Consider the following 26,962-nt stretch of genomic DNA (forward strand, 5'->3'; position numbering starts at 1 on the left):
GTGGAGACTCACGTATTGTACCGGTGGATGTATCTGTAGTGGAGACTCACGTATTGTATCTGTAGTGGAGACTCACGTATTGTACTGGTGGATGTATCTGTGGTGGAGACTCAAGTATTGTACTGGTGGATGTATCTGTGGTGGAGACTCAAGTATTGTACTGGTGGATGTATCTGTAGTGGAGACTCAAGTATTGTATATGTAGTGGAGACTCACGTATTGTACCGGTGGATGTATCTGTAGTGGAGACTCAAGTATTGTACTGGTGGATGTATCTGTAGTGGAGACTCACGTATTGTATCTGTAGTGGAGACTCACGTATTGTACTGGTGGATGTATCTGTGGTGGAGAATCACGTATTTTATCTGTAGTGGAGACTCACGTATTGTACTGGTGGATGTATCTGTGGTGGAGACTCACGTATTGTACTGGTGGATGTATCTGTGGTGGAGACTCACGTATTGCACTGGTGGATGTATCTGTAGTGGAGACTCACGTATTGTACTGGTGGATGTATCTGTGGTGGAGACTCACGTATTGTACTGGTGGATGTATCTGTGGTGGAGACTCACGTATTGTACTGGTGGATGTAGATGTAGTGGAGACTCACGTATTGTATCTGTAGTGGAGACTCACGTATTGTACTGGTGGATGTATCTGTAGTGGAGACTCACGTATTGTATCTGTAGTGGAGACTCACGTATTGTACTGGTGGATGTATCTGTAGTGGAGACTCACGTATTGTACCGGTGGATGTAGATGTAGTGGAGACTTACGTATTGTACTGGTGGATGTATCTGTGGTGGAGACTCACGTATTGTACTGGTGGATGTAGATGTAGTGGAGACTCACGTATTGTACTGGTGGATGTAGATGTAGTGGAGACTCACGTATTGTACTGGTGGATGTAGTGGAGACTCACGTATTGTACTGGTGGATGTAGATGTAGTGGAGACTTACGTATTGTACTGGTGGATGTAGATGTAGGGGAGACTCACGTATTGTATCTGTAGTGGAGATTCACGTATTGTACTGGTGGATGTATCTGTAGTGGAGACTCACGTATTGTACTGGTGGATGTAGATGTAGTGGAGACTCACGTATTGTACTGGTGGATGTAGATGTAGTGGAGACTCACGTATTGTACTGGTGGATGTAGATGTAGGGGAGACTCACGTATTGTACCGGTGGATGTAGATGTAGTGGAGACTCACATATTGTACTGGTGGATGTATCTGTGGTGGAGACTCACGTATTGTACCGGTGGATGTAGATGTAGTGGAGACTCACGTATTGTACCGGTGGATGTATCTGTAGTGGAGACTCACGTATTGTACTGGTGGATGTAGATGTAGTGGAGACTCACGTATTGTATCTGTAGTAGAGACTCACGTATTGTACTGGTGGATGTATCTGTGGTGGAGACTCACGTATTGTACCGGTGGATGTAGATGTAGTGGAGACTCACGTATTGTACCGGTGGATGTATCTGTAGTGGAGACTCACGTATTGTACCGGTGGATGTAGTGGAGACTCACGTAGTGTACTGGTGGATGTAGATGTAGTGGAGACTCACGTATTGTACTGGTGGATGTAGATGTAGTGGAGACTCACGTATTGTACTGGTGGATGTAGATGTAGTGGAGACTCACGTATTGTACTGGTGGATGTAGTGGAGACTCACGTATTGTATCTGTAGTGGAGACTCACGTATTGTACTGGTGGATGTAGATGTAGTGGAGACTCACGTATTGTATCTGTAGTGGATGTAGATGTAGTGGAGACTCACGTATTGTACCGGTGGATGTATCTGTAGTGGAGACTCACGTATTGTACCGGTGGATGTAGATGTAGTGGAGACTCACGTATTGTACTGGTGGATGTATCTGTAGTGGAGACTCACGTATTGTACCGGTGGATGTATCTGTAGTGGAGACTCACGTATTGTACCGGTGGATGTATCTGTAGTGGAGACTCACGTATTGTACCGGTGGATGTATTTGTAGTGAAGACTCACGTATTGTACTGGTGGATGTAGTGGAGACTCACGTATTGTACTGGTGGATGTAGATGTAGTGGAGACTCACGTATTGTACTGGTGGATGTAGATGTAGTGGAGACTCACGTATTGTACTGGTGGATGTATCTGTGGTGGAGACTCACGTATTGTACTGGTGGATGTAGATGTAGTGGAGACCCACGTATTGTACTGGTGGATGTAGATGTAGTGGAAACTCACGTATTGTACCGGTGGATGTATCTGTAGTGGAGACTCACGTATTGTACCGGTGGATGTAGATGTAGTGGAGACTCACGTATTGTATCTGTAGTAGAGACTCACGTATTGTACTGGTGGATGTATCTGTAGTGGAGACTCACGTATTGTACTGGTGGATGTATCTGTGGTGGAGACTCACGTATTGTACCGGTGGATGTATCTGTAGTGGAGACTCAAGTATTGTACTGGTGGATGTATCTGTAGTGGAGACTCACGTATTGTATCTGTAGTGGAGACTCACGTATTGTACTGGTGGATGTATCTGTGGTGGAGACTCACGTATTGTATCTGTAGTGGAGACTCACGTATTGTACCGGTGGATGTAGATGTAGTGGAGACTCACGTATTGTACTGGTGGATGTAGTGGAGACTCACATATTGTACCGGTGGATGTATCTGTAGTGGAGACTCACGTATTGTACCGGTGGATGTAGTGGAGACTCACGTATTGTACCGGTGGATGTAGTGGAGACTCACGTATTGTACCGGTGGATGTATCTGTGGTGGAGACTCACGTATTGTATCTGTAGTGGAGACTCATGTATTGTACCGGTGATGTAGATGTAGTGGAGACTCACGTATTGTACCGGTGGATGTATCTGTAGTGGAGACTCACGTATTGTACTGGTGGATGTATCTGTGGTGGAGACTCACGTATTGTACCGGTGGATGTAGATGTAGTGGAGACTCACGTATTGTACTGGTGGATGTATCTGTAGTGGAGACTCACGCATTGTACTGGTGGATGTATCTGTGGTGGAGACTCACGTATTGTACTGGTGGATGTAGTGGAGACTCACGTATTGTACCGGTGGATGTATCTGTGGTGGAGACTCACGTATTGTACCGGTGGATGTAGATGTAGTGGAGACTCACGTATTGTACTGGTGGATGTATCTGTAGTGGAGACTCACGCATTGTACTGGTGGATGTATCTGTGGTGGAGACTCACGTATTGTACCGGTGGATGTAGATGTAGTGGAGACTCACGTATTGTACTGGTGGATGTATCTGTAGTGGAGACTCACGCATTGTACTGGTGGATGTATCTGTGGTGGAGACTCTTGTATTGTACCGGTGGATGTATCTGTAGTGGAGACTCAAGTATTGTATATGTAGTGGAGACTCACGTATTGTACCGGTGGATGTATCTGTAGTGGAGACTCAAGTATTGTACTGGTGGATGTATCTGTAGTGGAGACTCACGTATTGTATCTGTAGTGGAGACTCACGTATTGTACTGGTGGATGTATCTGTGGTGGAGACTCAAGTATTGTACTGGTGGATGTATCTGTGGTGGAGACTCAAGTATTGTACTGGTGGATGTATCTGTAGTGGAGACTCAAGTATTGTATATGTAGTGGAGACTCACGTATTGTACCGGTGGATGTATCTGTAGTGGAGACTCAAGTATTGTACTGGTGGATGTATCTGTAGTGGAGACTCACGTATTGTATCTGTAGTGGAGACTCACGTATTGTACTGGTGGATGTATCTGTGGTGGAGAATCACGTATTTTATCTGTAGTGGAGACTCACGTATTGTACTGGTGGATGTATCTGTGGTGGAGACTCACGTATTGTACTGGTGGATGTATCTGTGGTGGAGACTCACGTATTGTACTGGTGGATGTAGATGTAGTGGAGACTCACGTATTGTATCTGTAGTGGAGACTCACGTATTGTACTGGTGGATGTATCTGTAGTGGAGACTCACGTATTGTATCTGTAGTGGAGACTCACGTATTGTACTGGTGGATGTATCTGTAGTGGAGACTCACGTATTGTACCGGTGGATGTAGATGTAGTGGAGACTTACGTATTGTACTGGTGGATGTATCTGTGGTGGAGACTCACGTATTGTACTGGTGGATGTAGATGTAGTGGAGACTCACGTATTGTACCGGTGGATGTAGTGGAGACTCACGTAGTGTACTGGTGGATGTAGATGTAGTGGAGACTCACGTATTGTACTGGTGGATGTAGATGTAGTGGAGACTCACGTATTGTACTGGTGGATGTAGATGTAGTGGAGACTCACGTATTGTACTGGTGGATGTAGTGGAGACTCACGTATTGTATCTGTAGTGGAGACTCACGTATTGTACTGGTGGATGTAGATGTAGTGGAGACTCACGTATTGTATCTGTAGTGGATGTAGATGTAGTGGAGACTCACGTATTGTACCGGTGGATGTATCTGTAGTGGAGACTCACGTATTGTACCGGTGGATGTAGATGTAGTGGAGACTCACGTATTGTACTGGTGGATGTATCTGTAGTGGAGACTCACGTATTGTACCGGTGGATGTATCTGTAGTGGAGACTCACGTATTGTACCGGTGGATGTATCTGTAGTGGAGACTCACGTATTGTACCGGTGGATGTATTTGTAGTGAAGACTCACGTATTGTACTGGTGGATGTAGTGGAGACTCACGTATTGTACTGGTGGATGTAGATGTAGTGGAGACTCACGTATTGTACTGGTGGATGTAGATGTAGTGGAGACTCACGTATTGTACTGGTGGATGTATCTGTGGTGGAGACTCACGTATTGTACTGGTGGATGTAGATGTAGTGGAGACCCACGTATTGTACTGGTGGATGTAGATGTAGTGGAAACTCACGTATTGTACCGGTGGATGTATCTGTAGTGGAGACTCACGTATTGTACCGGTGGATGTAGATGTAGTGGAGACTCACGTATTGTATCTGTAGTAGAGACTCACGTATTGTACTGGTGGATGTATCTGTAGTGGAGACTCACGTATTGTACTGGTGGATGTATCTGTGGTGGAGACTCACGTATTGTACCGGTGGATGTATCTGTAGTGGAGACTCAAGTATTGTACTGGTGGATGTATCTGTAGTGGAGACTCACGTATTGTATCTGTAGTGGAGACTCACGTATTGTACTGGTGGATGTATCTGTGGTGGAGACTCACGTATTGTATCTGTAGTGGAGACTCACGTATTGTACCGGTGGATGTAGATGTAGTGGAGACTCACGTATTGTACTGGTGGATGTAGTGGAGACTCACATATTGTACCGGTGGATGTATCTGTAGTGGAGACTCACGTATTGTACCGGTGGATGTAGTGGAGACTCACGTATTGTACCGGTGGATGTAGTGGAGACTCACGTATTGTACCGGTGGATGTATCTGTGGTGGAGACTCACGTATTGTATCTGTAGTGGAGACTCATGTATTGTACCGGTGATGTAGATGTAGTGGAGACTCACGTATTGTACCGGTGGATGTATCTGTAGTGGAGACTCACGTATTGTACTGGTGGATGTATCTGTGGTGGAGACTCACGTATTGTACCGGTGGATGTAGATGTAGTGGAGACTCACGTATTGTACTGGTGGATGTATCTGTAGTGGAGACTCACGCATTGTACTGGTGGATGTATCTGTGGTGGAGACTCACGTATTGTACTGGTGGATGTAGTGGAGACTCACGTATTGTACCGGTGGATGTATCTGTGGTGGAGACTCATGTATTGTACCGGTGGATGTAGATGTAGTGGAGACTCACGTATTGTACTGGTGGATGTATCTGTAGTGGAGACTCACGCATTGTACTGGTGGATGTATCTGTGGTGGAGACTCACGTATTGTACCGGTGGATGTAGATGTAGTGGAGACTCACGTATTGTACTGGTGGATGTATCTGTAGTGGAGACTCACGCATTGTACTGGTGGATGTATCTGTGGTGGAGACTCTTGTATTGTACCGGTGGATGTATCTGTAGTGGAGACTCAAGTATTGTATATGTAGTGGAGACTCACGTATTGTACCGGTGGATGTATCTGTAGTGGAGACTCAAGTATTGTACTGGTGGATGTATCTGTAGTGGAGACTCACGTATTGTATCTGTAGTGGAGACTCACGTATTGTACTGGTGGATGTATCTGTGGTGGAGACTCAAGTATTGTACTGGTGGATGTATCTGTGGTGGAGACTCAAGTATTGTACTGGTGGATGTATCTGTAGTGGAGACTCAAGTATTGTATATGTAGTGGAGACTCACGTATTGTACCGGTGGATGTATCTGTAGTGGAGACTCAAGTATTGTACTGGTGGATGTATCTGTAGTGGAGACTCACGTATTGTATCTGTAGTGGAGACTCACGTATTGTACTGGTGGATGTATCTGTGGTGGAGAATCACGTATTTTATCTGTAGTGGAGACTCACGTATTGTACTGGTGGATGTATCTGTGGTGGAGACTCACGTATTGTACTGGTGGATGTATCTGTGGTGGAGACTCACGTATTGTACTGGTGGATGTAGATGTAGTGGAGACTCACGTATTGTATCTGTAGTGGAGACTCACGTATTGTACTGGTGGATGTTTCTGTAGTGGAGACTCACGTATTGTATCTGTAGTGGAGACTCACGTATTGTACTGGTGGATGTATCTGTAGTGGAGACTCACGTATTGTACCGGTGGATGTAGATGTAGTGGAGACTTACGTATTGTACTGGTGGATGTATCTGTGGTGGAGACTCACGTATTGTACTGGTGGATGTAGATGTAGTGGAGACTCACGTATTGTACTGGTGGATGTAGTGGAGACTCACGTATTGTACTGGTGGATGTAGATGTAGTGGAGACTTACGTATTGTACTGGTGGATGTAGATGTAGGGGAGACTCACGTATTGTATCTGTAGTGGAGATTCACGTATTGTACTGGTGGATGTATCTGTAGTGGAGACTCACGTATTGTACTGGTGGATGTAGATGTAGTGGAGACTCACGTATTGTACTGGTGGATGTAGATGTAGTGGAGACTCACGTATTGTACTGGTGGATGTAGAAGTAGGGGAGACTCACGTATTGTACCGGTGGATGTAGATGTAGTGGAGACTCACGTATTGTATCTGTAGTGGAGACTCACGTATTGTACTGGTGGATGTAGATGTAGTGGAGACTCACGTATTGTACCGGTGGATGTAGATGTAGTGGAGACTCACGTATTGTACTGGTGGATGTAGTGGAGACTCACGTATTGTACTGGTGGATGTAGATGTAGTGGAGACTCACGTATTGTACTGGTGGATGTAGTGGAGACTCACGTATTGTACTGGTGGATGTAGATGTAGTGGAGACTCACGTATTGTACCGGTGGATGTAGATGTAGTGGAGACTCACGTATTGTACCGGTGGATGTAGATGTAGTGGAGACTCACGTATTGTACTGGTGGATGTATCTGTGGTGGAGACTCACGTATTGTACTGGTGGATGTAGATGTAGTGGAGACTCACGTATTGTACTGGTGGATGTAGTGGAGACTCACGTATTGTACTGGTGGATGTAGTGGAGACTCACGTATTGTACCGGTGGATGTAGATGTAGTGGAGACTCACGTATTGTACTGGTGGATGTAGATGTAGTGGAGACTCACGTATTGTACTGGTGGATGTATCTGTAGTGGAGACTCACGTATTGTACCGGTGGATGTAGATGTAGTGGAGACTCACGTATTGTACTGGTGGATGTAGATGTAGTGGAGACTCACGTATTGTACCGGTGGATGTAGATGTAGTGGAGACTCACGTATTGTACTGGTGGATGTAGATGTAGTGGAGACTCACGTATTGTATCTGTAGTAGAGACTCACGTATTGTACTGGTGGATGTATTTGTGGTGGAGACTCACGTATTGTACCGGTGGATGTAGATGTAGTGGAGACTCACGTATTGTACCGGTGGATGTAGATGTAGTGGAGACTCACGTATTGTACTGGTGGATGTAGATGTAGTGGAGACTCACGTATTGTACCGGTGGATGTAGATGTAGTGGAGACTCACGTATTGTACTGGTGGATGTAGTGGAGACTCACATATTGTACCGGTGGATGTATCTGTAGTGGAGACTCACGTATTGTACCGGTGGATGTAGTGGAGACTCACGTATTGTACCGGTGGATGTAGTGGAGACTCACGTATTGTACCGGTGGATGTATCTGTGGTGGAGACTCACGTATTGTATCTGTAGTGGAGACTCATGTATTGTACCGGTGATGTAGATGTAGTGGAGACTCACGTATTGTACCGGTGGATGTATCTGTAGTGGAGACTCACGTATTGTACTGGTGGCTGTATCTGTGGTGGAGACTCACGTATTGTACCGGTGGATGTAGATGTAGTGGAGACTCACGTATTGTACTGGTGGATGTATCTGTAGTGGAGACTCACGCATTGTACTGGTGGATGTATCTGTGGTGGAGACTCACGTATTGTACTGGTGGATGTAGTGGAGACTCACGTATTGTACCGGTGGATGTATCTGTGGTGGAGACTCACGTATTGTACCGGTGGATGTAGATGTAGTGGAGACTCACGTATTGTACTGGTGGATGTATCTGTAGTGGAGACTCACGCATTGTACTGGTGGATGTATCTGTGGTGGAGACTCACGTATTGTACCGGTGGATGTAGATGTAGTGGAGACTCACGTATTGTACTGGTGGATGTATCTGTAGTGGAGACTCACGCATTGTACTGGTGGATGTATCTGTGGTGGAGACTCACGTATTGTACCGGTGGATGTATCTGTAGTGGAGACTCAAGTATTGTATATGTAGTGGAGACTCACGTATTGTACCGGTGGATGTATCTGTAGTGGAGACTCAAGTATTGTACTGGTGGATGTATCTGTAGTGGAGACTCACGTATTGTATCTGTAGTGGAGACTCACGTATTGTACTGGTGGATGTATCTGTGGTGGAGACTCAAGTATTGTACTGGTGGATGTATCTGTGGTGGAGACTCAAGTATTGTACTGGTGGATGTATCTGTAGTGGAGACTCAAGTATTGTATATGTAGTGGAGACTCACGTATTGTACCGGTGGATGTATCTGTAGTGGAGACTCAAGTATTGTACTGGTGGATGTATCTGTAGTGGAGACTCACGTATTGTATCTGTAGTGGAGACTCACGTATTGTACTGGTGGATGTATCTGTGGTGGAGAATCACGTATTTTATCTGTAGTGGAGACTCACGTATTGTACTGGTGGATGTATCTGTGGTGGAGACTCACGTATTGTACTGGTGGATGTATCTGTGGTGGAGACTCACGTATTGCACTGGTGGATGTATCTGTAGTGGAGACTCACGTATTGTACTGGTGGATGTATCTGTGGTGGAGACTCACGTATTGTACTGGTGGATGTATCTGTGGTGGAGACTCACGTATTGTACTGGTGGATGTAGATGTAGTGGAGACTCACGTATTGTATCTGTAGTGGAGACTCACGTATTGTACTGGTGGATGTATCTGTAGTGGAGACTCACGTATTGTATCTGTAGTGGAGACTCACGTATTGTACTGGTGGATGTATCTGTAGTGGAGACTCACGTATTGTACCGGTGGATGTAGATGTAGTGGAGACTTACGTATTGTACTGGTGGATGTATCTGTGGTGGAGACTCACGTATTGTACTGGTGGATGTAGATGTAGTGGAGACTCACGTATTGTACTGGTGGATGTAGATGTAGTGGAGACTCACGTATTGTACTGGTGGATGTAGTGGAGACTCACGTATTGTACTGGTGGATGTAGATGTAGTGGAGACTTACGTATTGTACTGGTGGATGTAGATGTAGGGGAGACTCACGTATTGTATCTGTAGTGGAGATTCACCTATTGTACTGGTGGATGTATCTGTAGTGGAGACTCACGTATTGTACTGGTGGATGTAGATGTAGTGGAGACTCACGTATTGTACTGGTGGATGTAGATGTAGTGGAGACTCACGTATTGTACTGGTGGATGTAGATGTAGGGGAGACTCACGTATTGTACCGGTGGATGTAGATGTAGTGGAGACTCACATATTGTACTGGTGGATGTATCTGTGGTGGAGACTCACGTATTGTACCGGTGGATGTAGATGTAGTGGAGACTCACGTATTGTACCGGTGGATGTATCTGTAGTGGAGACTCACGTATTGTACTGGTGGATGTAGATGTAGTGGAGACTCACGTATTGTATCTGTAGTAGAGACTCACGTATTGTACTGGTGGATGTATCTGTGGTGGAGACTCACGTATTGTACCGGTGGATGTAGATGTAGTGGAGACTCACGTATTGTACCGGTGGATGTATCTGTAGTGGAGACTCACGTATTGTACCGGTGGATGTATCTGTAGTGGAGACTCACGTATTGTACCGGTGGATGTAGATGTAGTGGAGACTCACGTATTGTACTGGTGGATGTAGATGTAGTGGAGACTCACGTATTGTACTGGTGGATGTATCTGTAGTGGAGACTCACGTATTGTACTGGTGGATGTATCTGTAGTGGAGACTCACGTATTGTACTGGTGGATGTATCTGTAGTGGAGACTCACGTATTGTACCGGTGGATGTAGTGGAGACTGACGTATTGTACTGGTGGATGTAGATGTAGTGGAGACTCACGTATTGTACTGGTGGATGTAGTGGAGACTCACGTATTGTACTGGTGGATGTAGATGTAGTGGAGACTCACGTATTGTACTGGTGGATGTAGTGGAGACTCACGTATTGTACCGGTGGATGTAGATGTAGTGGAGACTCACGTATTGTACTGGTGGATGTAGATGTAGTGGAGACTCACGTATTGTACTGGTGGATGTATCTGTAGTGGAGACTCACGTATTGTACCGGTGGATGTAGATGTAGTGGAGACTCACCTATTGTACTGGTGGATGTAGATGTAGTGGAGACTCACGTATTGTACCGGTGGATGTAGATGTAGTGGAGACTCACGTATTGTACTGGTGGATATAGATGAAGTGGAGACTCACGTATTGTACCGGTGGATGTAGATGTAGTGGAGACTCACGTATTGTACTGGTGGATGTAGTGGAGACTCACGTATTGTACCGGTGGATGTAGATGTAGTGGAGACTCACGTATTGTACCGGTGGATGTAGATGTAGTGGAGACTCACGTATTGTACCGGTGGATGTAGATGTAGTGGAGACTCACGTATTGTACCGGTGGATGTAGATGTAGTGGAGACTCATGTATTGTACCGGTGGATGTAGATGTAGTGGAGACTCACGTATTGTACTGGTGGATGTAGATGTAGTGGAGACTCACGTATTGTATCTGTAGTAGAGACTCACGTATTGTACTGGTGGATGTATCTGTGGTGGAGACTCACGTATTGTACTGGTGGATGTAGATGTAGTGGAGACTCACGTATTGTACTGGTGGATGTAGATGTAGTGGAGACTCACGTATTGTACCGGTGGATGTAGATGTAGTGGAGACTCACGTATTGTACCGGTGGATATAGATGTAGTGGAGACTCACGTATTGTACCGGTGGATGTATCTGTAGTGGAGACTCACGTATTGTACTGGTGGATGTAGATGTAGTGGAGACTCACGTATTGTAACTGTAGTAGAGACTCACGTATTGTACTGGTGGATGTATCTGTGGTGGAGACTCACGTATTGTACTGGTGGATGTATCTGTAGTGGAGACTCACGTATTGTACTGGTGGATGTATCTGTGGTGGAGACTCACGTATTGTACCGGTGGATGTAGATGTAGTGGAGACTCACGTATTGTACTGGTGGATGTATCTGTGGTGGAGACTCACGTATTGTACTGGTGGATGTATCTGTGGTGGAGACTCACGTATTGTACCGGTGGATGTAGATGTAGTGGAGACTCACGTATTGTACCGGTGGATGTATCTGTGGTGGAGACTCTTGTATTGTACTGGTGGATGTAGATGTAGTGGAGACTCACGTATTGTACCGGTGGATGTAGATGTAGTGGAGACTCACGTATTGTACCGGTGGATGTAGATGTAGTGGAGACTCACGTATTGTACCGGTGGATGTATCTGTAGTGGAGACTCACGTATTGTACCGGTGGATGTAGATGTAGTGGAGACTCACGTATTGTACCGGTGGATGTAGATGTAGTGGAGACTCACGTATTGTACCGGTGGATGTAGATGTAGTGGAGACTCACGTATTGTACCGGTGGATGTAGATGTAGTGGAGACTCACGTATTGTACCGGTGGATGTATCTGTAGTGGAGACTCACGTATTGTACCGGTGGATGTATCTGTAGTGGAGACTCACGTATTGTACCGGTGGATGTATCTGTAGTGGAGACTCACGTATTGTACCGGTGGATGTATCTGTAGTGGAGACTCACGTATTGTACCGGTGGATGTATCTGTAGTGGAGACTCACGTATTGTACTGGTGGATGTATCTGTAGTGGAGACTCACATATTGTACTGGTGGATGTATCTGTAGTGGAGACTCACGTATTGTACCGGTGGATGTAGTGGAGACTCACGTATTGTACTGGTGGATGTATCTGTAGTGGAGACTCACGCATTGTACTGGTGGATGTAGTGGAGACTTACGTATTGTACTGGTGGATGTAGATGTAGTGGAGACTCACGTATTGTACTGGTGGATGTATCTGTAGTGGAGACTCACGTATTGTACTGGTGGATGTAGATGTAGTGGAGACTCACGTATTGTACTGGTGGATGTAGATGTAGTGGAGACTCACGTATTGTACTGGTGGATGTAGATGTAGTGGAGACTCACGTATTGTACTGGTGGATGTAGATGTAGTGGAGACTCACATATTGTACTGGTGGATGTAGATGTAGTGGAGACTCACGTATTGTACCGGTGGATGTAGATGTAGTGGAGACTGACGTATTGTACCGGTGGATGTATCTGTAGTGGAGACTCACGTATTGTACCGGTGGATGTATCTGTAGTGGAGACTCACGTATTGTACCGGTGGATGTAGATGTAGTGGAGACTCACGTATTGTACCGGTGGATGTAGATGTAGTGGAGACTCACGTATTGTACCGGTGGATGTAGATGTAGTGGAGACTCACGTATTGTACCGGTGGATGTAGATGTAGTGGAGACTCACGTATTGTACCGGTGGATGTATCTGTAGTGGAGACTCACGTATTGTACCGGTGGATGTATCTGTAGTGGAGACTCACGTATTGTACCGGTGGATGTATCTGTAGTGGAGACTCACGTATTGTACCGGTGGATGTATCTGTAGTGGAGACTCACGTATTGTACCGGTGGATGTATCTGTAGTGGAGACTCACGTATTGTACTGGTGGATGTATCTGTAGTGGAGACTCACATATTGTACTGGTGGATGTATCTGTAGTGGAGACTCACGTATTGTACCGGTGGATGTAGTGGAGACTCACGTATTGTACTGGTGGATGTATCTGTAGTGGAGACTCACGCATTGTACTGGTGGATGTAGTGGAGACTTACGTATTGTACTGGTGGATGTAGATGTAGTGGAGACTCACGTATTGTACTGGTGGATGTATCTGTAGTGGAGACTCACGTATTGTACTGGTGGATGTAGATGTAGTGGAGACTCACGTATTGTACTGGTGGATGTAGATGTAGTGGAGACTCACGTATTGTACTGGTGGATGTAGATGTAGTGGAGACTCACGTATTGTACTGGTGGATGTAGATGTAGTGGAGACTCACATATTGTACTGGTGGATGTAGATGTAGTGGAGACTCACGTATTGTACCGGTGGATGTAGATGTAGTGGAGACTGACGTATTGTACCGGTGGATGTATCTGTAGTGGAGACTCACGTATTGTACCGGTGGATGTAGATGTAGTGGAGACTCACGTATTGTACCGGTGGATGTAGTAGAGACTCACGTATTGTACCGGTGGATGTATCTGTGGTGGAGACTCACGTATTGTATCTGTAGTGGAGACTCACGTATTGTACTGGTGGATGTAGTGGAGACTCACGTATTGTACTGGTGGATGTAGATGTAGTGGAGACTCACGTATTGTACTGGTGGATGTAGTGGAGACTCACGTATTGTACCGGTGGATGTAGATGTAGTGGAGACTCACGTATTGTACCGGTGGATGTAGATGTAGTGGAGACTCACGTATTGTACCGGTGGATGTAGATGTAGTGGAGACTCATGTATTGTACTGGTGGATGTAGTGGAGACTCAAGTATTGTACCGGTGGTTGTAGATGTAGTGGAGACTCACGTATTGTACTGGTGGATGTAGATGTAGTGGAGACTCACGTATTGTACTGGTGGATGTATCTGTAGTGGAGACTCACGTATTGTACCGGTGGATGTAGATGTAGTGGAGACTCACCTATTGTACTGGTGGATGTAGATGTAGTGGAGACTCACGTATTGTACCGGTGGATGTAGATGTAGTGGAGACTCACGTATTGTACTGGTGGATATAGATGAAGTGGAGACTCACGTATTGTACCGGTGGATGTAGATGTAGTGGAGACTCACGTATTGTACTGGTGGATGTAGTGGAGACTCACGTATTGTACCGGTGGATGTAGATGTAGTGGAGACTCACGTATTGTACCGGTGGATGTAGATGTAGTGGAGACTCACGTATTGTACCGGTGGATGTAGATGTAGTGGAGACTCACGTATTGTACCGGTGGATGTAGATGTAGTGGAGACTCATGTATTGTACCGGTGGATGTAGATGTAGTGGAGACTCACGTATTGTACTGGTGGATGTAGATGTAGTGGAGACTCACGTATTGTATCTGTAGTAGAGACTCACGTATTGTACTGGTGGATGTATCTGTGGTGGAGACTCACGTATTGTACTGGTGGATGTAGATGTAGTGGAGACTCACGTATTGTACTGGTGGATGTAGATGTAGTGGAGACTCACGTATTGTACCGGTGGATGTAGATGTAGTGGAGACTCACGTATTGTACCGGTGGATATAGATGTAGTGGAGACTCACGTATTGTACCGGTGGATGTATCTGTAGTGGAGACTCACGTATTGTACTGGTGGATGTAGATGTAGTGGAGACTCACGTATTGTAACTGTAGTAGAGACTCACGTATTGTACTGGTGGATGTATCTGTGGTGGAGACTCACGTATTGTACTGGTGGATGTATCTGTAGTGGAGACTCACGTATTGTACTGGTGGATGTATCTGTGGTGGAGACTCACGTATTGTACCGGTGGATGTAGATGTAGTGGAGACTCACGTATTGTACTGGTGGATGTATCTGTGGTGGAGACTCACGTATTGTACTGGTGGATGTATCTGTGGTGGAGACTCACGTATTGTACCGGTGGATGTAGATGTAGTGGAGACTCACGTATTGTACCGGTGGATGTATCTGTGGTGGAGACTCTTGTATTGTACCGGTGGATGTAGATGTAGTGGAGACTCACGTATTGTACCGGTGGATGTAGATGTAGTGGAGACTCACGTATTGTACCGGTGGATGTAGATGTAGTGGAGACTCACGTATTGTACCGGTGGATGTATCTGTAGTGGAGACTCACGTATTGTACCGGTGGATGTAGTTGTAGTGGAGACTCACGTATTGTACCGGTGGATGTAGATGTAGTGGAGACTCACGTATTGTACCGGTGGATGTAGATGTAGTGGAGACTCACGTATTGTACCGGTGGATGTAGATGTAGTGGAGACTCACGTATTGTACCGGTGGATGTATCTGTAGTGGAGACTCACGTATTGTACCGGTGGATGTATCTGTAGTGGAGACTCACGTATTGTACCGGTGGATGTATCTGTAGTGGAGACTCACGTATTGTACCGGTGGATGTATCTGTAGTGGAGACTCACGTATTGTACCGGTGGATGTATCTGTAGTGGAGACTCACGTATTGTACTGGTGGATGTATCTGTAGTGGAGACTCACATATTGTACTGGTGGATGTATCTGTAGTGGAGACTCACGTATTGTACCGGTGGATGTAGTGGAGACTCACGTATTGTACTGGTGGATGTATCTGTAGTGGAGACTCACGCATTGTACTGGTGGATGTAGTGGAGACTTACGTATTGTACTGGTGGATGTAGATGTAGTGGAGACTCACGTATTGTACTGGTGGATGTATCTGTAGTGGAGACTCACGTATTGTACTGGTGGATGTAGATGTAGTGGAGACTCACGTATTGTACTGGTGGATGTAGATGTAGTGGAGACTCACGTATTGTACTGGTGGATGTAGATGTAGTGGAGACTCACGTATTGTACTGGTGGATGTAGATGTAGTGGAGACTCACATATTGTACTGGTGGATGTAGATGTAGTGGAGACTCACGTATTGTACCGGTGGATGTAGATGTAGTGGAGACTGACGTATTGTACCGGTGGATGTATCTGTAGTGGAGACTCACGTATTGTACCGGTGGATGTAGATGTAGTGGAGACTCACGTATTGTACCGGTGGATGTAGTAGAGACTCACGTATTGTACCGGTGGATGTATCTGTGGTGGAGACTCACGTATTGTATCTGTAGTGGAGACTCACGTATTGTACCGGTGGATGTAGATGTAGTGGAGACTCGCGTATTGTATCTGTAGTGGAGACTCACGTATTGTACTGGTGGATGTATCTGTAGTGGAGACTCACGTATTGTACTGGTGGATGTATCTGTAGTGGAGACTCACGTATTGTACTGGTGGATGTAGATGTAGTGGAGAGTGGCCTGCTGTAGACTGAAGACCAACACTACGGTACGATGCAGGATATCACTGGTCTCAGCAAAGAACTGGTCAAAGCCCCAACACTTCTCCTGGTCAGCCTCCAAGATGTTGGCTAGGACTGGGGTCAGCAGGCTCTGGAGGCCCCTGGAGGAGGTCAGGGGTTAGAGGTCAGGGGTTAGAGGTCAGGTTATTTACTAGTTTAATGGACCAGAGGACCTATTTGGAGGATCTGCAGTAGACAGGGGGTAGAGGCCAGGGGGTAGAGGCCAGGGGGTAGAGGTCAGGGGTTAGAGGTCAGGGGTTAGAGGTCAGGTTATTTAATAGTTTAATGGACCAGAGGACCTATTTGGAGGAGCTGCAGTAGACAGGGGGTAGAGGCCAGGGGGTAGAGGTCAGGGGTTAGAGGTCAGGGGGTAGAGGCCAGGGGGTAGAGATCAGGGGGTAGAGGTCAGGGGGTAGAGGCCAGGGGTTAGAGGCCAGGGGGTAGAGGTCAGGGGGTAGAGGTCAGGGGGTAGACTAGAGTATGTACTTGGACAGGTTGCAGGAGACAGGGGGTAGAGGTCAGGGGGTAGAGGCCAGGGGGTAGAGGTCAGGGGGTAGAGGTCAGGGGGTAGAGGCCAGGGGGTAGAGGCCAGGGGGTAGAGGCCAGGGGGTAGAGGTCAGGGGGTAGAGGACAGGGGGTAGAGGTCAGGGGGTAGAGGTCAGGGGGTAGAGGTCAGGGGGTAGAGGCCAGGGGGTAGAGGTCAGGGGGTAGAGGTCAGGGGGTAGAGGTCAGGGGGTAGAGGTCAGGGGGTAGACTAGAGTACGTACTTGGACAGGTTGCAGGAGACAGGGGGTAGAGGACAGGGGGTAGAGGCCAGGGGGTAGAGGCCAGGGGGTAGAGGCCAGGGGGTAGAGGCCAGGGGGTAGAGGTCAGGGGGTAGAGGTCAGGGGGTAGAGGCCAGGGGGTAGAGGTCAGGGGGTAGAGGTCAGGGGGTAGAGGTCAGGGGGTAGACTAGAGTACGTACTTGGACAGGTTGCAGGAGACAGGCATCTCGGTGCTCCACTCGATCTTCCCGTTCTCAAACTTCTGCTGCCCTGAGACGGTTCCTGACGGCTTCTCTGTGATGATTTTATACCTGATGGGAGACAGGACAACAACGTCACTACACATCACCTTCAGTCACCGAGACAAACATCTCACTTTACAGATGCTGTCACACCTGTCACACCTGTCCAACGGACTTCCAGGAGCCACTCGTCTCCTATTTGTGCTTTATTGGACAGGACAGGTGTCCAGAGGAAAGAGGTCCTGAAACAGCACTGATCTGAAACCCTGCTGCAGCGGTAGCTATGTACAGTACATTCAGACAGCATCCAAGCCAGTACATTCAGACAGCATTCAGGCCAGTACATTCAGACAGCATCCAAGCCAGTACATTCAGACAGCATTCAGGCCAGTACATTCAGACAGCATTCAGACAGCATTCAGTCCAGTACATTCAGACAGCATTCAGGCCAGTACATTCAGGCCAGTACATTCAGACAGCATTCAGGCCAGTACATTCAGACAGTATTCAGGCCAGTACATTCAGACAGCATTCAGGCCAGTACATTCAGACAGCATTCAGGCCAGTACATTCAGACAGCATTCAGGCCAGTACATTCAGACAGCATCCAGGCCAGTACATTCAGACAGCATTCAGGCCAGTAGAGAAGACAGCATTCAGGCCAGTACATTCAGGCCAGTACATTCAGACAGCATTCAGGCCAGTACATTCAGACAGCTTTAAGGCCAGTACATTCAGACAGCATCCAGGCCAGTACATTCAGACAGCATTCAGGCCAGTACATTCAGGCCAGTACATTCAGACAGTATTCAGGCCAGTACATTCAGACAGCATTCAGGCCAGTACATTCAGGCCAGTACATTCAGACAGCATCCAGGCCAGTACATTCAGACAGCATTCAGGCCAGTACATTCAGACAGCATTCAGGCCAGTACATTCAGACAGTATTCAGGCCAGTACATTCAGACAGTATTCAGGCCAGTACATTCAGACAGCATTCAGACAGCATTCAGACAGCATTCAGACAGCATTCAGACAGCATTCAGACAGCATTCAGACAGCATTCAGACAGTATTCAGGCCAGTACATTCAGACAGCATTCAGACAGCATTCAGACAGTATTCAGGCCAGTACATTCAGACAGCATTCAGACAGCATTCAGACAGTATTCAGGCCAGTACATTCAGACAGCATTCAGGCCAGTACATTCAGACAGCATTCAGGCCAGTACATTCAGACAGCATTCAGGCCAGTACATTCAGGCCAGTACATTCAGACAGCATTCAGGCCAGTACATTCAGGCAGCATTCAGGCCAGTACATTCAGACAGTATTCAGGCCAGTACATTCAGACAGCATTCAGGCCAGTACATTCAGACAGCATTCAGGCCAGTACATTCAGACAGCATTCAGGCCAGTACATTCAGATAGCATTCAGGCCAGTACATTCAGACAGCATTCAGGCCAGTACATTCAGACAGCATTCAGGCCAGTACATTCAGACAGTATTCAGGCCAGTACATTCAGACAGCATTCAGGCCAGTACATTCAGACAGCATCCAGGCCAGTACATTCAGGCCAGTACATTCAGGCCAGTACATTCAGACAGCATTCAGGCCAGTACATTCAGACAGTATTCAGGCCAGTACATTCAGACAGCATTCAGGCCAGTACATTCAGACAGCATTCAGGCCAGTACATTCAGACAGCATTCAGGCCAGTACATTCAGACAGCATTCAGGCCAGTACATTCAGGCCAATACATTCAGACAGCATTCAGGCCAGTACATTCAGACAGCATTCAGGCCAGTACATTCAGACAGCATTCAGGCCAGTACATTCAGGCAGCATTCAGGCCAGTACATTCAGACAGCATTCAGGCCAGTACATTCAGACAGCATTCAGGCCAGTACATTCAGACAGCATTCAGGCCAGTACATTCAGACAGCATTCAGGCCAGTACATTCAGGCCAGTACATTCAGACAGCATTCAGGCCAGTACATTCAGGCCAGTACATTCAGACAGCATTCAGGCCAGTACATTCAGACAGTATTCAGGCCAGTACATTCAGGCCAGTACATTCAGACAGTATTCAGGCCAGTACATTCAGACAGCATTCAGGCCAGTACATTCAGACAGCATCCAGGCCAGTACATTCAGACAGCATCCAGGCCAGTACATTCAGACAGCATTCAGGCCAGTACATTCAGACAGCATTCAGGCCAGTACATTCAGACAGCATTCAGGCCAGTACATTCAGACAGCATTCAGGCCAGTACATTCAGACAGCATTCAGGCCAGTACATTCAGACAGCATTCAGGCCAGTACATTCAGACAGCATTCAGGCCAGTACATTCAGACAGCATTCAGGCCAGTACATTCAGACAGCATTCAGGCCAGTACATTCAGACAGCATTCAGGCCAGCACATTCAGACAGCATTCAGGCCAGTACAATCAGACAGCATTCAGGCCAGTACATTCAGACAGCATTCAGGCCAGTACATTCAGACAGCATTCAGGCCAGTACATTCAGACAGCATTCAGGCCAGTACATTCAGACAGCATTCAGGCCAGTACATTCAGAAAGCATTCGGGCCAGTACATTCAGACAGCATTCAGGCCAGTACATTCAGACAGCATTCAGGCCAGTACATTCAGACAGCATTCAGGCCAGTACATTCAGAAAGCATTCAGGCCAGTACATTCAGACAGCATTCAGGCCAGTACATTCAGACAGCATTCAGGCCAGTACATTCAGACAGCATTCAGGCCAGTACAGAAGACCACTAGACCACTAGGATGTTGTTTGTAGACCACCCTAGCTCAACAGGATGTAGTTCTTACATGACTTCCTTGTTCCTGCGTGGTCCTTCGAAGGGTCTGAAGGGGAGTGACCCGGTGGCAGCGTGGAAGAAGGTGACTCCGATGCTCCACAGGTCAACCGTCGCACCATACTTCTTCTGGTGCTCTTTCCTCAGTACTGCACGCTCATACATGTCAGGGTGCTGTTAGACACACAGAGAGACACACACACAGAGAGACACACAGAGAGACACACAGAGAGACACACACACAGAGAGACACACAGAGAGACACACACACAGAGAGACACACAGAGAGACACACAGAGAGACACACAGAGACACAGAGAGACACACAGAGACACACAGAGATAGAAACACACAGAGAGACACACAGAGAGACACACACACAGAGAGAGACACACAGAGACACACAGAGAGACACACAGAGAAACACACACAGAGAGAGACACACAGAGAGAGACACACAGAGAGAGACACACAGAGAGAGACACAGAGAGAGACACAGAGAGAGACACAGAGAGAGAGAGAGATAGACACACAGAGAGAGAGACACAGAGAGAGAGACACACAGAGAGACACACAGAGAGACACACAGAGAGACACACAGAGAGACACACAGAGAGACACACAGAGACAAACACACAGAGAAACACACAGAGAGACACACAGAGAGACAAACACACAGAGACACACAGAGAGACAAACACACAGAGACACACAGAGAGACACACAGAAAGAGACACAGAGAGAGAGAGACACAGAGAGAGAGAGACACAGAGAGAGAGAGACACAGAGAGAGAGAGACACACACAGAGAGAGACACACACAGAGAGAGACACACACAGAGAGAGACACACACAGAGAGAGACACACACAGAGAGAGACACACACAGAGAGAGACACACACAGAGAGAGACACACACAGAGAGAGACACACACAGAGAGAGACACACACAGAGAGAGACACACACAGAGAGAGACACACACAGAGAGAGACACACACAGAGAGAGACACACACAGAGAGAGACACACACAGAGAGAGACACACACAGAGAGAGACACACACAGAGAGAGACACACACAGAGAGAGACACACACAGAGAGAAACACACACAGAGAGAAACACACAGAGAGACACACACAGAGAGACAGAGAGAAAGAGAAAGAAACACACAGAGAGACACACACAGAGAGACACACAGAGAGAGACACACAGAGAGACACACACAGAGAGAGACACACAGAGGAACACACAGAGACACACAGAGACACACAGAGACACACAGAGACACACACAGAGAGAAACACACAGAGAGAGACACACAGAGAGAGACACACAGAGAGAGACACACAGAGAGAGACACACAGAGAGACACACGGAGAGAAACACAGAGAGAAACACACATCATGTTGAGTCCATAGAAGATTATTCCTTTAGATGAGTAAAGTGTCCTATTGTAGGTGAGAGGTCAAAACGGCAGGTAGAGGTCGGAGGTCAGCAGACTCACCAGATACTCCTCAGTGCCGTAAAGAGAGACAAACTGCTCGTCGTCCTCTAGTTCTCTGGCTGCTCCGAAGTCCGTCAGCTTATAGACAGACCTCCCGTCGTCGCCGATGACACGCATGATGTTGCCTGGTTTGATGTCACGGTGGACGATACCGTACTCTCTGAGATGGTTCATACCGGCAACTGTAAATATACAGGACAGGTTAATTACAGTCATATTACTACCTCAACACACAGAGCAGCGTTACAGTCATTACCACCTCAACACACAGAGCAGCGTTACAGTCATTACCACCTCAACACACAGAGCAGCGTTACAGTCATTACCACCTCAACACAGAGCAGCGTTACAGTCATTACCACCTCAACACACAGAGCAGCGTTACAGTCATTACCACCTCAACACACAGAGCAGCGTTACAGTCATTACCACCTCAACACAGAGCAGCGTTACAGTCATTACCACCTCAACACAGAGCAGCGTTAGTCATTACCACCTCAACACACAGAGCAGCGTTACAGTCATTACCACCTCAACACACAGAGCAGCGTTAGTCATTACCACCTCAACACAGAGCAGCGTTACAGTCATTACCACCTCAACGCAGAGCAGCGTTACAGTCATTACCACCTCAACGCACAGAGCAGCGTTAGTCATTACCACCTCAACACACAGAGCAGCGTTAGTCATTACCACCTCAACACAGGGCAGCGTTACAGTCATTACCACCTCAACACACAGAGCAGCGTTAGTCATTACCACCTCAACACAGAGCAGCGTTACAGTTATTACCACCTCAACACACAGAGCAGCGTTACAGTCATTACCACCTCAACACAGAGCAGCGTTACAGTCATTACCACCTCAACACACAGAGCAGTGTTACAGTCATTACCACCTCAACGCAGAGCAGCGTTACAGTCATTACCACCTCAACACAGAGCAGCGTTACAGTCATTACCACCTCAACACACAGGGCAGCGTTACAGTCATTACCACCTCAACACACAGAGCAGCGTTACAGTCATTACCACCTCAACACACAGAGCAGCGTTACAGTCATTACCACAACACACAGAGCAGCGTTAGTCATTACCACCTCAACACAGAGCAGCGTTACAGTCATTACCACCTCAACGCACAGAGCATCGTTACAGTCATTACCACCTCAACACACAGAGCAGCGTTACAGTCATTACCACCTCAACACAGAGCAGCGTTAGTCATTACCACCTCAACACAGAGCAGCGTTACAGTCATTACCACCTCAACACAGAGCAGCGTTACAGTCATTACCACCTCAACGCAGAGCAGCGTCACAGTCATTACCACCTCAACACACAGAGCAGCGTTACAGTCATTACCACCTCAACACACAGAGCAGCGTTACAGTCATTACCACCTCAACACAGAGCAGCGTTACAGTCATTACCACCTCAACACAGAGCAGCGTTACAGTCATTACCACCTCAACACACAGAGCAGCGTTAGTCATTACCACCTCAACACAGAGCAGCGTTACAGTCATTACCACCTCAACACACAGAGCAGCGTTACAGTCATTACCACCTCAACACAGAGCAGCGTTACAGTCATTACCACCTCAACACAGAGCAGCGTTAGTCATTACCACCTCAACACACAGAGCAGCGTTACAGTCATTACCACCTCAACACACAGAGCAGCGTTAGTCATTACCACCTCAACACACAGAGCAGTGTTACAGTCATTACCACCTCAACGCACAGAGCAGCGTTACAGTCATTACCACCTCAACACAGAGCAGCGTTACAGTCATTACCACCTCAACACAGAGCAGCGTTAGTCATTACCACCTCAACACACAGAGCAGCGTTAGTCATTACCACCTCAACACACAGAGCAGCGTTACAGTCATTAACACCTCAACACACAGAGCAGCGTTAGTCATTACCACCTCAACACACAGAGCAGCGTTACAGTCATTACCACCTCAACACACAGAGCAGCGTTACAGTCATTACCACCTCAACACAGAGCAGCGTTAGTCATTACCACCTCAACACAGAGCAGCGTTACAGTCATTACCACCTCAAAACAGAGCAGCGTTAGTCATTACCACCTCAACACACAGAGCAGCGTTACAGTCATTACCACCTCAACACAGAGCAGCGTTAGTCATTACCACCTCAACACAGAGCAGCGTTACAGTCATTACCACCTCAACACAGAGCAGCGTTACAGTCATTACCACCTCAACGCAGAGCAGCGTCACAGTCATTACCACCTCAACACACAGAGCAGCGTTACAGTCATTACCACCTCAACACACAGAGCAGCGTTACAGTCATTACCACCTCAACACAGAGCAGCGTTACAGTCATTACCACCTCAACACAGAGCAGCGTTACAGTCATTACCACCTCAACACACAGAGCAGCGTTACAGTCATTACCACCTCAACACACAGAGCAGCGTTACAGTCATTACCACCTCAACACAGAGCAGCGTTACAGTCATTACCACCTCAACACACAGAGCAGCGTTAGTCATTACCAACTCAACACAGAGCAGCGTTACAGTCATTACCACCTCAACACACAGAGCAGCGTTACAGTCATTACCACCTCAACACAGAGCAGCGTTACAGTCATTACCACCTCAACACAGAGCAGCGTTAGTCATTACCACCTCAACACACAGAGCAGCGTTACAGTCATTACCACCTCAACACACAGAGCAGCGTTAGTCATTACCACCTCAACACACAGAGCAGTGTTACAGTCATTACCACCTCAACGCACAGAGCAGCGTTACAGTCATTACCACCTCAACACAGAGCAGCGTTACAGTCATTACCACCTCAACACAGAGCAGCGTTAGTCATTACCACCTCAACACACAGAGCAGCGTTAGTCATTACCACCTCAACACACAGAGCAGCGTTACAGTCATTAACACCTCAACACACAGAGCAGCGTTAGTCATTACCACCTCAACACACAGAGCAGTGTTACAGTCATTACCACCTCAACACACAGAGCAGTGTTACAGTCATTACCACCTCAACACACAGAGCAGCGTTACAGTCATTACCACCTCAGCACAGAGCAGCGTTAGTCATTACCACCTCAACACACAGAGCAGTGTTACAGTCATTACCACCTCAACACAGAGCAGCGTTAGTCATTACCACCTCAACACACAGAGCAGCGTTACAGTCATTACCACCTCAACACAGAGCAGCGTTAGTCATTACCACCTCAACACAGAGCAGCGTTAGTCATTACCACCTCAACACACAGAGCAGCGTTACAGTCATTACCACCTCAACACAGAGCAGCGTTAGTCATTACCACCTCAACACACAGAGCAGCGTTACAGTCATTACCACCTCAACACAGAGCAGCGTTACAGTCATTACCACCTCAACACCCAGAGCAGCGTTACAGTCATTACCACCTCAACACACAGAGCAGCGTTAGTCATTACCACCTCAACACAGAGCAGTGTTAGTCATTACCACCTCAACACACAGAGCAGCGTTAGTCATTACCACCTCAACACACAGAGCAGCGTTACAGTCATTACCACCTCAACACACAGAGCAGCGTTAGTCATTACCACCTCAACACAGAGCAGTGTTACAGTCATTACCACCTCAACACAGAGCAGCGTTACAGTCATTACCACCTCAACACACAGAGCAGTGTTACAGTCATTACCACCTCAACACACAGCGTTAGTCATTACCACCTCAACACAGAGCAGCGTTACAGTCATTACCACCTCAACACACAGAGCAGCGTTACAGTCATTACCACCTCAACACACAGAGCAGTGTTACAGTCATTACCACCTCAACACAGAGCAGTGTTACAGTCATTAACACCTCAACACACAGAGCAGCGTTAGTCATTACCACCTCAACACAGAGCAGCGTTACAGTCATTACCACCTCAACACACAGAGCAGCGTTACAGTCATTACCACCTCAGCACAGAGCAGCGTTAGTCATTACCACCTCAACACACAGAGCAGTGTTACAGTCATTACCACCTCAACACAGAGCAGCGTTAGTCATTACCACCTCAACACACAGAGCAGCGTTACAGTCATTACCACCTCAACACAGAGCAGCGTTAGTCATTACCACCTCAACACAGAGCAGCGTTACAGTCATTACCACCTCAACACAGAGCAGCGTTAGTCATTACCACCTCAACACACAGAGCAGCGTTACAGTCATTACCACCTCAACACAGAGCAGCGTTACAGTTATTACCACCTCAACACACAGAGCAGCGTTACAGTCATTACCACCTCAACACACAGAGCAGCGTTACAGTCATTACCACCTCAACACAGAGCAGTGTTACAGTCATTACCACCTCAACACACAGAGCAGCGTTACAGTCATTACCACCTCAACACACAGAGCAGCGTTACAGTCATTACCACCTCAACACAGAGCAGTGTTACAGTCATTACCACCTCAACACACAGAGCAGCGTTACAGTCATTACCACCTCAACACACAGAGCAGCGTTACAGTCATTACCACCTCAACACACAGAGCAGCGTTACAGTCATTACCACCTCAACACAGAGCAGTGTTACAGTTATTACCACCTCAACACACAGAGCAGCGTTAGTCATTACCACCTCAACACAGAGCAGCGTTAGTCATTACCACCTCAACACACAGAGCAGCGTTACAGTCATTACCACCTCAACACAGAGCAGCGTTAGTCATTACCACCTCAACACACAGAGCAGCGTTAC

At 47.2% G+C, this 26,962-nt stretch overlaps 1 protein-coding gene across 2 annotated transcripts in view; it reads right to left on the reverse strand.

The window, feature by feature from the left end:
* tbk1 (TANK-binding kinase 1) overlaps positions 1-26,962 on the reverse strand; it is a 138,036-nt gene that overhangs the window by 84,314 nt on the left and 26,760 nt on the right. For both annotated transcript variants that reach the window (XM_055911768.1, XM_055911767.1), the window contains 4 exons: positions 22,199-22,380; positions 20,709-20,869; positions 17,821-17,931; positions 16,778-16,957 (listed from right to left, as the gene is read on the reverse strand). In XM_055911768.1, the coding sequence (XP_055767743.1) occupies positions 16,778-16,957; positions 17,821-17,931; positions 20,709-20,869; positions 22,199-22,380 (634 nt within the window). The remainder of the gene's footprint in view (positions 1-16,777; positions 16,958-17,820; positions 17,932-20,708; positions 20,870-22,198; positions 22,381-26,962) is intronic.

This window comes from Salvelinus fontinalis, unplaced genomic scaffold (genome assembly GCF_029448725.1).
Source record: "Salvelinus fontinalis isolate EN_2023a unplaced genomic scaffold, ASM2944872v1 scaffold_0092, whole genome shotgun sequence".
Lineage (NCBI taxonomy): Eukaryota > Metazoa > Chordata > Actinopteri > Salmoniformes > Salmonidae > Salvelinus > Salvelinus fontinalis.